The sequence below is a fragment of the Phragmites australis genome, chromosome 22 (assembly GCF_958298935.1).
Source record: "Phragmites australis chromosome 22, lpPhrAust1.1, whole genome shotgun sequence".
In the NCBI taxonomy this organism is placed as follows: Eukaryota; Viridiplantae; Streptophyta; class Magnoliopsida; order Poales; family Poaceae; genus Phragmites; species Phragmites australis.
In genome coordinates, this window is record NC_084942.1 from 6466133 (window position 1) to 6482530 (window position 16398).

At 43.6% G+C, this 16398-nt stretch overlaps 2 protein-coding genes across 5 annotated transcripts; both read right to left on the reverse strand.

Annotated features, from left to right (window-relative positions):
* On the reverse strand, positions 1-4289 carry LOC133904833 (disease resistance protein RGA2-like). 2 transcript variants are annotated; one of them, XM_062346417.1, is made up of 2 exons: positions 819-4289; positions 1-260 (listed from the first exon to the last, which is right to left on the reverse strand). In XM_062346417.1, the coding sequence occupies exons 1-2, from the start codon at positions 4285-4287 to the stop codon at positions 193-195; spliced, it is 3537 nt and encodes a 1178-aa protein (XP_062202401.1). In that variant the 5' UTR covers positions 4288-4289; the 3' UTR covers positions 1-192. The 2 variants fall into 2 exon arrangements, with proteins under 2 accessions (XP_062202401.1, XP_062202400.1); XM_062346416.1 differs by having other exon boundaries at positions 1-272.
* An 8486-nt stretch (positions 4290-12775) lies between these two features.
* On the reverse strand, positions 12776-15982 carry LOC133905488 (putative methyltransferase At1g22800, mitochondrial). 3 transcript variants are annotated; one of them, XM_062347293.1, is made up of 10 exons: positions 15557-15979; positions 15243-15381; positions 14727-14796; positions 14596-14660; positions 14419-14497; positions 14099-14186; positions 13732-13796; positions 13542-13631; positions 13186-13322; positions 12776-13083 (listed from the first exon to the last, which is right to left on the reverse strand). In XM_062347293.1, the coding sequence occupies exons 1-9, from the start codon at positions 15876-15878 to the stop codon at positions 13206-13208; spliced, it is 1035 nt and encodes a 344-aa protein (XP_062203277.1). In that variant the 5' UTR covers positions 15879-15979; the 3' UTR covers positions 12776-13083; positions 13186-13205. The 3 variants fall into 3 exon arrangements, 1 of the variants encoding a protein (XP_062203277.1); XR_009907627.1 differs by lacking the exon at positions 12776-13083 and having other exon boundaries at positions 13196-13322; positions 13445-13631; positions 15557-15982; XR_009907628.1 differs by lacking the exon at positions 12776-13083 and having other exon boundaries at positions 13264-13322; positions 13542-13645; positions 15557-15982.
* Positions 15983-16398: the final 416 nt, after the last annotated feature.

Sequence of the window (16398 nt, forward strand, 5' to 3'; positions counted from 1 at the left end):
ACCAAAAGCAACAACCCAATACATTCGCACAAAAGCACCCCAAAACTGGGGCATGACACCATACGTGGCTAATACAGTGAAGAATTAAAGCTATTAGAGATATCGCACAAGAAGAATCGAGTGAAGACAATGGCAAGCAAAACAGTAGAAGATTTGAATTAGATGGAGTAAAACATGCTTATGCTTCAATGATTATTGATGGCTTCGTCCATAAATAGCCTCTTCGCTGCATTCTTTGCCGTACATGAAGTAATAACCACCTACATAGAGTGCTATTCAGTCATTAGATAGTAACAGTGTTGAACAAATTTGACAAATAATCAATGAAAAATTAAAATATTTGAACTTAAGGTAAACACTGTAGTCTAGGAAATAGCTTATGAGGAGCAGTTGGTGGTAGGGTGGGTGTGTACAACCCCACCATCTAGGTCGAGTTCTCTTTAACTCAAATTTGTTTCCTACTTTCTTCTTAATACAAAGAAACCTACTTCCTCTCGGAATTCTATTTTATAGAGTATTACAGATGCAAAGTTTTCAGATAATATTACCTTCCAAAGAATACGGCTTTATTCTTCTGAAAGAGAAACAAAGCTTAGATAATTTTCTTTAAAAAAAAGATAAATCTCAGGCCTTTTTAGTCTCTCATGCACAAGATAGTACTATGCAGAATTTGAATAGAAAACAATCAAAACTAAAAAGAAGCAAGACTGTTGAGTTGAAGTTAGTACAGGGATAAAGTAATTTGAAAACCTCATAGCACATTTGAACATTCACGTGTAAAGCAACTGTTTATGTGGATCAGAGAGATGCATATATACCATGAAAAATGTGAGGAGACTGGACAGTCTTGACAGCGGCTATGTGCACCTTGGGGATGTGGGAGATCTTATTCCATTCAGGGATGTCCTTTACTCTAATCTGTGTCTCCAACTCTGGACAGCAGCCCATAACATGAAGCCACTGCAGGGAGGAGGGCAGGTCCGGAAGTGATCGGAGTTTCTCAACACCTGATAGAAGCAAGAAGTTGAGAGAGCTCAGGTCTCGCATACCTAGCGGCAGAGACTCCAAGGAATTGGCACTCAACACCTTCAGTGATCGGAGTTCTTTGTGGTTCTGCAGGAGCCATTGTTCAGGTAAGCTCTCCATCTGCATTCCATCTCTAATGACCAATCCTTTGGTGTGGCAGAGGCTCTTGAGAGGCTCAATGTTCAATACGTATGGGAGATCAACTTCAAGGTAGTCGATCTGCAGGGAGCTGGCAGGCACCACCAGATTCACCTCTTCTATACCAGCAGCAGAATCAGCAGCAGAAGGAGCAGATGCGTGTGGAGTTAGAGACAAGCCAACTTCTGTGAGCTTACTGCAGGTGCTGATTTTCAGCACAATAAGGGATCGAAGGGAGCCGAGCCCACCAAACGACGAGAGATTCTCGCACCTGATAATCTCCATGAACTTCAGTGATTTGAGACTCTTGCACACATCTGCTGAGGGCAGGGATACCAGGCCCGGGCAGTTCTCCAGCACCAGCTCAGAAAGGTTAGCGAGTCCATGAAGTGACTTGATCAGCGACTGTTCTAGGTCACCAAACTGCTTGATTGTAAGATTTTCAAGTGATGGCGGCAGGATCTTGCCTTCAAGCTCGCTTGATGTCCTTAGCTTCGGACAATTTCTGATATCGAGTTCTCTAAGCTCACTCATTTCTTCGAACGACAAGGGCGCAGACTCCAGTTCTTTACAGTCGCTGATGCGTAGGACATGGATAGTTCTGATGTACTGCATTTGCAATCGAAGGCTTCTTTCAAGTGAGGTCAAACACTCGCATTCTTCAACACTGACAAACAGCAATTTAGATGGCTTGGTATCAATGCACTCTCCGTTTAGGTTGCCTATCCTCGGGAGTTTGGTCAACCCAACCTTACTTATTTCCAAGTGAACCAAGCTTGGTGGTAGGATTGGTAACTGCGTCAGTTCTTTGCAACGTCTTACAATCAAAGTCTCAAGATTTGGAGGAAGGTAAGAATCAATACAACTAATGTTGGACAGCTGAGATGATTGACCAATCTGTTGTAGGCTAGGAAGGCACTCCAACCAAAGTTTCTTAAGAAATGTGAGTTCTCCAAGTGAAGGCAGGTGTTCCCAATATAAACATCTCGCCAACTCAAGTGACACCAAGTTTTTGACACGGAGGTTCTCAATCCAAACAGGAAGTCTTGCGCCGCCATATCCAGAAATTTTCAAGTTTCTAATATTAGCATGTGGTTCAAGGTGATCAAGAATCAAGTCATCTTTACTGTTTTCCACACTAGCCCATGCTGACCACGAAAGAGATAGAGAGTTGAGATATTGTTTTTCATTTAACTTGGCATTATCAGCTTCTTCAAGACTCTCAACATTCTCAAGACCCAATACCTCTAGTTCCCGGAGAGTTTTCAGGTTCCCGATAGCACTTATTCTGTTACCCTTACTTCCTTGTACCCGATAGTTGTGCAGCTCCTGAAGAGAAGTGAGTCTTCCAATTGGAAACATGCCAATTCTATATGGCCCATAATTTACATATCGCAGATGATCAATGTTCCCCAAATACCTTGCTTGTCTTGGTTCTTCCTTCCAATCATTCAAACAATCAACTAGCAGTAAGTGATAAAGTTTGACAAGTCCACATATTCCCTCGGATGATATCCTATGCAGATAGACATAACGAAGGTGCTTTAAATCAGCAAGTTTAGGAAGATGGTATGTATTCTCCAAATTTGATCTCAATAGACGCAAGGATTTTGAGCTTTCTATAACGCTCTCAACCGTATGTAACATAACCTTGTTAATGAAACCTGGACCATCAATAATAATAGTGCGAAGATTCTTAAAACGTGTGATTTTCTTGACCTCCTCAGTAGATAGTTTGTCAATGCAAGCAATACGTAGCTGTCGAACAGTGTCCTTCTCATTTTCCAATATGCTAGGATCAATTATTGTTGTGCATTCACCAGAAGATACATGCTGTGCCAATTCGTGCATTAAGTTATGCATTACGTAATATTCTTCTTTTCTCTGACTATATTGAATTATTTTGAATTTCATATCTAAGAATGATTTACTAGTTAACATAGCCAAAATTTCCTCCCCAATGTCCTCAAGCCTCCTCAGTCCATTTCCGTCCTGTGAGATCAATCCTGAACCAAGCCACATCAACACTAAATCTTTCTTTTTAAATTTATAGTCCTGCGGAAATAAGCTGCAGTATCGAAAGCAAATCTGAAGCTCTGTTGGCAGGTAGTGGTAGCTTAATTTGAGGACTTGCATGATATCATCTTCACTTCCTTTAAAATGTTCCAGACCTTCTTGCAAGAAACTGCTCCAGTATTGAAAACACATTTTACACCGTAAATGACCACTGACAACCTTTGTTACCAATGGACATCCTCCCAGTTTCTTTGCAATTTGTTCTCCGATTGATTTTAAATCTCCATAATCTTTTGGATTCCGACCAGAAAAGACATGATAATTGAAGAGCTTAAGATTTTCAGCTTCTTGCAGCCCTTCTAATTCCAAGCACTCTCCTTCAACCCCCATGGCATTGGCAGCCATATCTGCTACTGATCGCATTCTGGTTGTTACTAAAATTTTGCTCCCACTCGCCCCTTTCCTCAGAGGAGCAAATATCTTTTCCCATTCATCTTTTTTCTTACATTCCCAAACATCATCTAAAATAAGGAAAAATTTTACAGACTCCAGTTCCTGTTTGAGTTTCTGTTGAAGCGCCTCTAAGTGATCTGCACTAGGTTTTGCCCCTGTAACAGATTCTAGTATTTTGCTTGTCACGGATGTTGCATCAAACCTATTAGATACACAGACCCATATAACCTTGAAACTCTTTGCAACCTCCTGTTCACATACATGTTGAGCTAATGTAGTCTTCCCCATTCCACCATGACCAACTACGGAAAGAATAGGAACATGGTAAGTACTTGTCACAATTTCAAAAGCTTCAACTGATGTCCTGTTCAGCCATCGAACTATCCGTTCCTTCTCCATTTCTCGCCCAACAAAGTAAGGAGCAGTTAATGTTGAACCTGTATCACAGTTGTAGTTCACCTGTGGCTGACTACCAGAAGCAATGTTGTTGCGATGTTCAGTGACTGTGAGAATCGCCACCACTTCCGTAGCAACCTTGTCTAAACCCTCCATAGCTTTCCTCAACCTCTTGAGTGTGCCGCGGTGAGTAAATTGTTTCACGGTCTTATCCAAAATGCCGACATGTTTAACGGATTTGACAACTTTATGCTTCATCTTAGCGAAAGAGGAGCCCCAGTCACTAACCTAGTGATCCTTTGCCTTCTCTCTAAGCTCGTAGTAATCAAGCTCATCAATCGCATCCTCAGCCTCCTCAAAGGCATCCCTGAATTCCCACAGCCATGCATCTAGATTGCTGCTCTGTTCCTTGACATATTCAGGGCTGACGACATCTAGCACAGCCTGGACCTTCTTCATCGACTTTAGTACCCTATCCTTGACATCTTCCAAGCCTTCAGCCTTGCAGTATTCAGTCAGGCAGGTGAAAGCCTTGTTGATCCAGAAGGAGATGGTTGCAGTTGTTACCGACTTCCCGGCAAACACGAGAGCCGCGCCAGCAGCCATAGATTGTGTGTGTATCCAAGAGGAAATATCTAGGGGGAGATAACAGCATATGGAGATGCATATGAGAGTTTTGCTTGTGCAGAAGAAACAACGCAGAGATAAGACTCAACCTCCATTATTTGATGATGAAACTGTTAAAGACACTCTGGTAGCATACACAGAGACAATCTCCCCCTACTAGCCTGGCTTCTGATATTACATGCTCACTGAGACTCACATGCACCAGGGGGCCAAAGTTGACACATCTAACAGGGTGCACAGTTTGGGTACTTGGAGCAATGACATGTTCAGTCTGCCACTTGCTTAGCACTTAGTTGTCATGATGGTGACTGAACTAGATGCGGTATGTTCGGTGAAACTTCATGGTTGACTTTCTCAAAAGAAAATTCAGGATTAAGCACCAATCCACGTCAATAATTACATCCAGATGTAGACAGTACAGCCCCAATTGCATTTGACAATTGCTACTTGTAGTACTCTGTTGCTTGGTCTTCTGACTGCAAATTTGTATGTATATGGCTGAAACTTTCACCCAAAGGGAAGAATCCTATAAATAGAAAAGGCACTTGAAATTTCCTTTGCAAATTTCAGGTATGATATATGGTGGCCAAAGGTTCACTTAGGAAACCATGCATGTGTTCGAAACTTCACATTTTATTACTGGAGGTGGTACACCTGGATATCAACATTGAAAGATCATGCTCGAAACAAACTTTTTCCAGAGGGGAAGTGTCCATTCTACTAAGTACACTTGCTCTCCTGAAATGTTAAGAACTGGAAGAGTGATGACTAGTGCTTACAGCAATGCCATTTTCTATCTCCAATTTTGCTACTATTTGTTAACGAAAAATACAGTTAACTTTATGCAACATGCGAACCACGCCTATGGATGGATGCTCCCTATAATCCATATGCTCCATCTACCCCGTATGTTTCGTCGAAATGTTCACAGCCATGAATAATGAACACGTGGTCACTATACCAGTATATACGGCTATACACAGACTCCTTTTTCTTTTTCTATTCTTTTTTTTTTTTTTGGTTCTGGTTCATTACTATTGATGTGTTCTACATCGTTCTTCCCCAGATAAAAATCTACTGATTCTATTCAGTATCTCGGCCTCCCAGGAATCAGGATTGCTACCAACAGCGCACAGGGAGCGATTCTGAAGGAATTGTGCCACGGAGAAATGGAGACGTACCGTTTCCCGTGCAATGTACTGCGCGAGCACTGATCAGTAGAGAGCGCGGCGCTGCCGCCGCCGCCGCCGCCTCCTTGCGGCTCCTCCGCTCGAGGCGATGGACCGACTGGCCGCTGGTCGCCGCAGAGCTGGGACCGTGGGTGGGAGACTGGGAGCAGTTTGGGAAGTGGTGGGATGAGAGGTCAGGGGACAGGAACGGGCTGGGCTGGGTTAGTGTCATGTAAATACTTATTTTTTCGATATGACACGATTTATAAGATATAACTTTGATTATTATATTCTATTAAAATATATTTATAAAATTTACTAAATTTATGAGATTATAAAAGTACTCTTCGATGCAAATCTACCCATATGATTTTTATATTTTTAAACTAAACATTTTAAATATTATTCATGGTTGAAGTTTCAAAAGTTTAAATGGATCTTGAAAAAAATATTTGTGACCGAAGGGAGTACTAAAGGAAGATTAAAAAAAATGCACGAGAGGAAGATGGCTGGCTGGTTAATGGGCCAATGAGATTATGGGAACAAAAGCAAATTAACAATTTGCTACTCAAAATAGTGGGTTTCAACTATTTGTCACTCTAGACATTACACACTTTAAAATGATACCAAAAGTATTATCACATTCATCGTATGTTACTATGGACATTTCTACATCTAGTCCCACATATCAGGCTCTCATCATCTTCACCTCATCTCTCTTTCCTCGTTACTGAGTGTTGCAGCTATGAGGTTTGTGCTGCCACACCACATACCCCCTTTGTACCTCGAGTGACAACATCCTCCTCAGCCACCTTCACCCCCTCCCGTCCTCTCCCATTGATATGGGGATGCACCATCATGTCTCGTCTAGGGCTCCACTGATACGAGTTTGCCACCTACTCTCCATCTCTTTCCCTCTCGTACGTATCTAGCTCAATTACGATGATGATCTCGGGAGCTGTCGGTGAATCAGGAACCAGGGGTCCCAGAGTCTTGAGGCCAGATCAGCAATTTGCCACATGGCGCCCTCCCGCGGGGATCATCCCCGCGAGGTATGAGAAGACTAAGTCCCGGGAGGGGGTGCTCGGAGCCATGAACAGTGGTCCCCGAGTACCCGAGTTCCCCGATGATTCGCGAAGACCAAGTGCCGAAAAGAGAGTGCTCGGGGCCATGAGCAGTGGCCCCCGAGCACTCAAGTCCTCCGACGACCAAAAAAGCCGAGTACCGGGAAGGGTGTGCTCGGAGCTGCGAATAGTGGCCCCCGAGCACCCGAGTACCCCGAGGACCCAAGGAAGTTAGTTCCAGGAGAGAGTGCTCGGGGCCGTGAACAGCGGCCCCTGAGCACTCGGTTCCCCGAGGACCTGAATAGTCAATTCCGGGAGAGAGTGATCGGGACCGCGAACAGTAGCCCCCGAGCACTCGGTTCCCCGAGGACAAAAAAAGAGCATATCCGGGAGAGAGTGCTCGGGACTGTGAACAGTGACCCCCGAGCACTCGGTTCCTCGACGGCCTAAGAAGTCCATCGCCGGTGGCCCCCACACAGGTCCAGCGGTGAGGTGTCAACCAGTGAAAGGCCTAATACAGCATTTAAGAGGGCGCGTGGCTTGTCATTTCCAACTGCTCCTGCCACGCTCGGTGTCAGTCCCTACCACATTCTGGCAGGAGGGCGTGGGGATATTTAATGCACGGGTCCCATCCCGCGTCATCCGGCGCGCCTCGGGATAACATCTCGAGGCCCAAGGCGTCCCGCCTGCCGCCCTGCTGTGTCAGGCGTACAAGACCGAACGGACACGCCAGGCCACTCGGTGGCTGCCCGATGGGCCCTCTCCACGGCGCCCGTTGCAGAACGACATCATGACGATCGAGACCGGACGGGGGCGCGTTTTCAACCCCCCCTCCCCCCTGTCACTTCGCACAGCAGCCCATGATGGTTGCTTTCTATTTATGGCGCCTTGAAACTCGTGCCCTCCCTTTCTGGGCACGCTACCGCCGGCGAGTATTTAAGAGGAGCCGGTGGACACGGAAAGACTCTCTCGACGCCACATCCGATCCCCGGACGAAGATCGAAGAGAGACGGAACACTCTCGGACAAGCACAAAAGCTGAGATCACCGAAGAACAAGGAGTCCGAAGCTCTAGGATAGACAAACATTCTTGTAACCAGCAACATCCCTGAGAGACATTCTCAGCGCATTTATAGCATCCACACAGGAGTAGGGTATTACGCTCAGTGCGGCCCGAACCTGTCTAAAAACCTCCAGTGCATTTACTGCATCCTGCATCCGATCATTCCATTCCACCTGCCATCGTATTTACGTCCATTTATTTCTCTCGCAAAACAGATTCAGAATCATCCCCCGGCCGAATCTCAAAGGGGGTCCCTCCGGATCCCTGCTTTAGGAGTTCACCCTCCGACAGGAGCATATCAGCTAGCGAAATTGCCAGTTGCTCCTCCTTCTCCTTGGTCAGTAACTCTGGAAGAGGGCGACATTGTAAGCAGTGACTTCGATGAAGCGGCATCGGGATGGATATCCATTGTTGTCAATCACCAAAGGTCATCGAAGAGGCTGCCAGTGAGAATGGCGACAATGATAGATGTGAGTAGGCGTGAAAACGGATCGGATAGTATCTAGAAAATTCGGATTTTTTTTATTCGGATAGCTTCAGTTCGGATAGTTCCTCGGATATCATCATATCGGATTCGAATTCAGGTATGGATACAAATTTAGAGCAATCTTTTGCATCGGATTCGGATTATCGTCGGATTAGATAATTCAGATATCTGAATTTTAGCTTAGCCCATCCATCCTGATCTATATTCACTCATGCCCATAAGTTGCTTCATCCCATGGTGGCAACCTGGGAAAGTAGAGAGAGGAGGAGAAAGCTTCGAACCAGAAAATTGGGTTTTGGTCCAAAGTATTTTCCAAGATTTTCCTTTATCTTTCCTTTTCCTTTTGTGTTTTCTATTGTCCAGTAAATCCAAAATTGCAAATAAAAACCAAGTAAATATAACACTTTAAATAAATCTAGAAAGTTTCAACAAACAAGAGAGAGCATGATGGTTCAAGAAAATTATTTCTAGCTCATGTTAATGTCTATAATTTAACTCTAAGTCATATTTAATTATTTCTAATCCATTTTCTATTGTTGAGGTAATATCTTTAGTGTTAGTTAACTTATGCACTATTAATTAACTTATGGAGCATGATGCCGCTCCATTTGTAGTTTTAATTATCCAAGTATTGTTGAATTCGTAATTTTAAGTATTTAGACACCTTTTGTCTAGGTCTGATGAAAAATATAAAAACAAATATGGTAGATATTATCCATCCGTATCTGATTCATTTTCACCCCTAAATGTGAGTGACGGCACAAAACAGAGCCTCCATGACTAGTCCTAAAATAGCAAATGATAACGGTGACTCTCTTTTGAATATAATGTTTGCAATTAAGAGTGGCAATAAGTTGAAACCAACTCTTTTGATAGCAAATCCACAACTTTCTCATGGGAATGTATTGTGCTATGAGGTTATGCCAGGTGTTGGCACTACTATAGAACTGGGCTTATATGTCATCCTATCACTACCGGTTCCTCATGGACCGGTAGTGATGGAGCATCACTGCCGGTTCATAAGCCGCGCGGGAAGAATCAGCTATCGTGACTTATGAACCGGCAGTGATAAGGGTCATCACTGCCGGCTGATGGATTGAGCTGGTAGTGATACCCAGCACCCTCATCACTACCGGTTTAATCCACTAACTGACAGTGATATATGTACATCACTGCCGGCTATAACTCGCCGGCAGTGATGTCCTCCTCTTCTCAACCTTCTTCTACCTCGAGCTAATAGAGCCATTTCATAATGAAGGGTGAATTGTTAAGCCAAAGTAGCTAAATTGTATTAATTACTATACATAAATTTGTTTTAGATGCAATTATACCTCACTTATGTTATGGAAACTTCAATTTATAATTTAAATAAATATGTATTAGGATTTTAGGTTAACATAATATTAATAAATACAGATAGCAAAAAATCAATCGAAAATAATCAAGTAGCATAGCGGTTTGTTCGGTTTTACTTGGAGCAGGTCGTGGGTTCAAGTCTCAACGCGTGCGCAGCTAAATCAAATTTTTTGCTCCCCACACCTGCAGTGAAAGGGGTTTCACTGCCGATGCACAATTTTTTTAAGTGTCAAAGGGCGCGAGGCGTCGAGCAGTATTGTAGGGGGATGACTTTCACTGCCAGCTGAAGAAGTCCACCGACAGTGAAAGGTGACCTTCACTGCCGGCTCAATATGACAACCGGCAGTGAAAGTGGTTTCACTATCGGCCCAAAGTACACTGGTAATAAAAGTGGTTTCATTGCTGGTCGAATATTTTCCCTTCCTCGCGCCGTCACTGATGCTGCCATCCACGGAGCCCGTTGTCCCCGTCTCGGAGCCCCGTCATCCTCTCCTTCTCCGCTCCCAAGGTTAGTGATGATATCTCCCGCCATCCTCCTCCTCTCCTCTCTTCTCCTCTCCTTTCCTCTCCTCTTATTGTTCATCAGTTTCCTGTGACCTCGTACTAATGTAGACCGCATGCCGTTGCTTGTACAGATTTCCTGAATGAATGCTTTTTGTGCACTTATGCATGTTCGATGGATGTTTTGCCATAGACATGAAGATGAAAGTCATCTTTAATAGCACATCAAATTCATGAAGTCAACTGTATTTTCTTGCCTGTTGGGTGCTGGATGTGTTCATGATATTCATTGTGTGTATTGGTCTGATGGACAACTATGTGCACTCCGAGTTAGATTTTGCAACAATTTAAGAAGTAGGTAGAACCATAATTTATAAAAACCAGTCCAATTTCAACTAAATAGATGCATGTGTCCTATTCCAATGCTCCCTTGTTTCTTCATAAGTGGTGAACTTGAGTGTAAGACTATTACAATGTTTAGTCTCCTTTTCAATTTCCCCCTTAACACTCTATCAAACTAAGTCTTGCTTGTTAATGTAAAGGATGCATCAATGTTCTCAGTAAAAAAAAGCTATATGATCCTTTCAGCAATGATTACTTGCTTATATTGTTATATATCCCAAGTTATGCAGTTGCTTAGGACATGACAGGAAGGGAACTTTAATCAACTAGCTGACATGTTTTTTAAGTTCATTCAAAACTCAGCCATTGAAAACTGTATTGTTTTCTTATTTGTTTTAGTTTTTTACAAATGATGAAATTGGAGAACTATTTACCATATATATGACTGCAAAGCTCGACTGGGATGGTTATTACACATGCACTTCGTACGTCTTTTCACTATCCCAGTTGAGCTTGCAGTCGCATATAATTATCTCCATAATTTGATGCGGACCAATTAAATAATAGACTCTTTCTTGGATGGTGGTTATATATGATGCTGGTGACTATTTTTTGTTTTTGTTTGTTGTTTTTTCTTTTTTAAAATACAATAAAATAGTGGCGATGATGATATGGGTCAAGGTCGTATTTCTTTATTACTTATAAGACTTTAGTATTGATTACCTGTTCGGAGAGGAAGCATTCTTCCCCTACCATCCACCCCAAAGTCGGGACGTCACGGTCGTGGTTCCTCTCTCACCCGTCGCTCTCTCCTTCTTCCCCTACCCCACCTCCCCCCTACAGTTGCTCTTCCGCGGTGGCTTTCTCGACCGTCCACGTCTCTGGCTGCCTAGATTTGGATGTCCATGAGCTGGATCTGCTACTAGCGGCGACGGATCCACTCTCGGTGGGCGCGTTTCCCGCAGCTTCTTCACTGATGTTGTCATCGTCTGCTTAGGCGGTGCCGTCGTGGGCCGCGCTTATTGTTGTCGCTGGTCCTCTGCTGCCCGTCGGTTCCTATTGGCTGCCTTTGGGTTCACTAGGCCAACTGCCTCGAGGGGTTGCTGGCGGGATCTGTGGTCGAGGGGTTCCGGGGCAGCGCCGTTGGTTCAGCTCTGCACCCCCCGGCAGCCGGCCTTGGCACACCGTTAACCCAGTCGAGCCATCTGTGGCCCGCGGTGCTCCTCGCGGTGGCCAGCCGTTATTCATGACGATGTTAGTGCTACCCTGGTGGCCATGTTGTGCGTTGATGCGAGTTGGGGCTTTGCCCCCAGTCGTCTTTTGCTGACCGACACTTTGTGTTCTTGTGCTGCTACCTGTTCTCTTGGATCATGCCGTGGTAGGGGGAGCTAAGGGCAAAAGCCATGACAAGCATCATGCCAATGTTGGCAACAGTGGCGCCCATGGGCTGGAGGCGCCGTGCGAAGCTTCTCCTGAGATCTCTCCGGGTGAAAACCATGTTTAGCTTCCTGGACAAGCGACGACAGTTCCTTCACTACTACCTTCCTGAAGGTGTCATTTTGGAGAATCCCTCTGCTATTTCGTGCTGCTTCTGGCGACACTCCTTGCAGGGCACACTATCTTCCGTTGTTGGTTCGACCCTCTCCTGGTCGGTGGGGCTCCCATGACCTTCGGTGCTTCGCAACAGTGATTATGCTCCAACGTCCCAGGACCCATCTTTGAGCTTACAATTTGACGTGAGTCACGGACCAAGTCGAGTAATCAGGTGTTGGAGCAAAGCTCCGCTTGTTGAGTTGTTGGGATGTCCTTATCGAGATGCTAGCTAAGCATAATTACTTGTGGTGTAACATTGTTCGGTGTGAACTCTGTCTGGTTTGTGATTATCGGGTTATAGCTACTTTCCAAACCTTCATCATCCGGTTGTTATGGGGTATTTAGGATTTCTTTTTTCTTTATCTTACATGTGAACTGGACTCCACGAGTTGTACTGATGCATAGGTTAAAGTTTTTAAACCCAATTTTTCTTATAAATTAAATCACTCTTTCTTTTTATATAATAACACAACTCTCCTACATATTTGAGAAAAAAAAACAGTGGTCGTGTCTAGTAACATTGCAGTGCGCCACAGGCGAACCACTTTAAGACCCATGGACATGGTGGATAGAATAACACTACAGATGACGTTCACAAGTACTAGATTCCCTCAAACTCAGTATCAACCTTCATAAAACAGGCGACAACAGTTCTCCATACACTGACTGTTTGCAGCAGAATCATGGCTGGTACAATAAGTGGTTCCCCTCAGCAAATTGCCACAACCAACAGAAGCGCACACTTGCTTTTATTAAATGTGAACCCTCAGAAATCCTAAGTTGTGGCGTGGAGCCGCTGGAGGATTTCTTTTCCTTCCTCATGTGTAATTTTTTTAGATCAAGGATCAGTAAACTGGCAACAAAAAACCAAGAGTTAACATAGAGAGCACCTGAGATAGGGGGAAATAATTAACAATACATAAACACAAATGAACTTAGTGTGGTATCCACCTACCATTTGAGAAGCAGTGAAGCTCAATTCTCATTGGAAACAAATTGTTTCTGTATGTCACTGAATGATATGGTCGCAGAACCCCTTCTCTTAGCCTTCTGCTGTGATGGATGCTCCCTCCATCCAGTCATGTAAATTACCTGTGCAAACAAGATAACATTTGGTGATCAGTGGCCCAGCTAAAACTGTGAATCATTTCTAATAGGGGGATTAGTTATTTCTAGCCCAGATTAATTCAACTTTACTGAGAAAAGTACTTTACTGAATCAGTTCAGGCTAAAATAAAGGTAACTAAATCTCTTGAAGTTTGTTGTCCATTATTCCAACAGTGAAATTGAAATATCAGACAAGTACAGAACTTGAAAGGTTGCTGGAATAGATCCATCTTCTAACCCAAACATTGACTGGTAAATGGCTGCAGTCGCCAAGGCTGTGTCTCTTTTTAACACCTGATAAAACAAAACTAATTCAAGTTCGATTACTAGGGCAAGTAAATTATTTAGAATTTAGTCATTTTTCAGTAAACAGGTATGATATGAAGACACTCACAGGATTTCTTTGAAAGAGAGCATTTGTTTCCCCCAATGCTCTAAGATGTTCAACAAGTTCCAAAGCTAGTTGACAAAAGCAGCAAAAATAGCAGCACAAATAAGTAACTCATGATTCTCCACGTGCAAAATCAGTATGTTTCTTTGATGTAAAAAGAACTTTCCTGATATAATATTTGCAGGTCACAAAACTTAATATATGAAAGTGACTATTGCTATCTGATAGATGTAACGGTAATCACACAGAAGTGAAGCATAAAAATTGAAATACATGTTCATTCAACCATCACATGATATTGTAAAGAAAAAGAGAAATGGAACAATACATAGTACTCAATAGAAAATTCAAGTTTTCTTTTTGAACAAACCACTGTTGTACTTGACGGTATACTGATCAACATCAACTCCTGGAATGGTGAAGCCTGCCCTTGTCAAAAGGTTTCCTGCATCACGGACCTTGAAAGGTTGCAACACAATGTCATAATCAAAACGAATAGACACATAACAGGCCAAGATAGTAGTTATCTGCGTGTAAGATTCAATCTGACTGGTATAAATGGTTGCATGGTCCGTTTCATAAAAGAAACTTCAGTGGTGATTTTACTATGAAGTAGTATAATAAATCTATAAAGGAAGTACAAACAAATATCTCCTTTTAGCAAAATTTCAGACAATAAAGTACACATACTTGTGCTAAAGGAGACATTCGAGGACTGATGCCCCCTTCACGTTCCATTTGAGCAATGGTGCATGCGATTCTAAGCTCCCTAATAATAGAACCCGACCAAAGACAAGTCAGACAAAGAAATAGAAAATGACAACAAATGGTAAATTAAATTTTCTCTATAATTTGACAGGTTATCACTTCAGTGTTTCTCCACCGAGAATTGCTGCCAGAAAAAGGCCATCAGGTTTCAATGCCAGCCTACACTGCAACCAAAAGGTAACAATTAACCAGTTATCCGTAGTAAAGGTATTTCTTTGGTAACAATGTACCTGTATCATTGCTCCAGGTAGATCATTTGTCCAATGAAGCCCAAGACAGCTTATTATCAAATCCTGTGAGCTTCAGAAACCATGAAACCGCATTAAAAAAGAGTAAATGGTGAACTTCCTGTGTTGTTTCTTATACTTCTGGAATTGTAATTCACTCACACAAAATCAGTATATTTCTCATGTATGCGTTGATCTATAAACAAGGTAGGGGAGAGGAGTTGGGAGCTGAAGCAAAGAGTCATTTTCCTTTTGTGCAAGAGAAGTGGAAAGATAAACAGCTATTTTCATATTCAAATCTATGTTAGAAAAAGGTCATATTTTTAAGTCAGAATGGACCAACTGCATAAAATCAACAGTGTACAATTGGCAGTTGATTGCCAGACCTAACAAGAGCAGGAGGTGCATCGCAACCTCAGCAAAGCATTGCGGTCTTAGTACATTTTTACTCTTAATACAATACATACATGAAACCATCCAAGGTGCTAAATGTAACCATGTTTACCCATTGATCCTTACCTCTCTTTGATTGGAAGGAGCTCTTCGTCTCCAACGACAAAGTGCGTCTCAAGCCCGTCACTGGTAGCATTCTCCAATTCTTGCCACTTCCTCACCATGTCGGTCGACATGTCCATCATGATGAGCTTCTCGATCCCACCTGACACACAAACATTGAGTTCATTCATCACCACCATATAACGTAGCAACGTATCAACGAGAAGTTGCAAGCAGCAGCTCATTTGCGGGTAAAATTGATGGAATCTTGACGACGGCATAGTCCAATCCAGTGACTAGCACACACCAAAAAAATGCACAAGAAGACTATGGCTCACCGCGGCCGCGAAGCAAGCGGCGGACGGCGCCGGCGGAGCCCCCGAGGCACAGCGCGGAGGGGAACGCCTTCCTGCAGTCCTCGAGGCGGTCGAGGAGGTTCTCGGCGACGGCGTCCGTGAGGGCGTCGGTCTCCCCCGCCGCCCACGCCGCTCGGTCCCGGTGCCGGCGCTTCAGGTCGCGGTCGAAGATCTTGGCGCGGCCGCCGTCGTCGAGGCCGACGGCTGCAGGCGAGGAAGAGAGATCACGTTTGGTTAGCAGGTGGCCGCGGCGTTGGTGGAGGAGGAAGAGGCGACGGGCGGCGCCGGCGGCCGAGGAAGCCATCGCGGGCACCGTCGATGGAGGAGATGGGGCGACGCTTGGCACAAGAGAGCCTTTTGGACCTCGTGACGCTGGGCTTTTCCTGGAGCACAAAAGTGTTAACTAGGCTTTGGTCTCCTCGAAACAAAAAAGGAAGATCACGAATTTACCAGCCCAGAACTATATAGTAAGTATCTCTTATCTCTTACAAAGTATAGTTTGCCACTCGCAGTTAATCAAACAACTATTTAAAAATCTACAATGTAACTAATTTTAAAGCGTAATAAGGTTAAGAAAATATCAAACATGCCCTTAAGCACATGGGTTAACGCGGTCAAATTTTTTATGTGTACTACAATACATATATACTAATATAAAAAACACGAGTTTAGTAGAACTAAACCATTTTGATCTTTTATCCGCCTACATCATGCTTCTAAAGTTCTCCTATGGTATTGCACATATATCATGGTTAATTTGGAAACCCCCAATCAATTACCAGTAATGGCTAGAATCAGCATTAATGCCCACAATCAGAATAGGA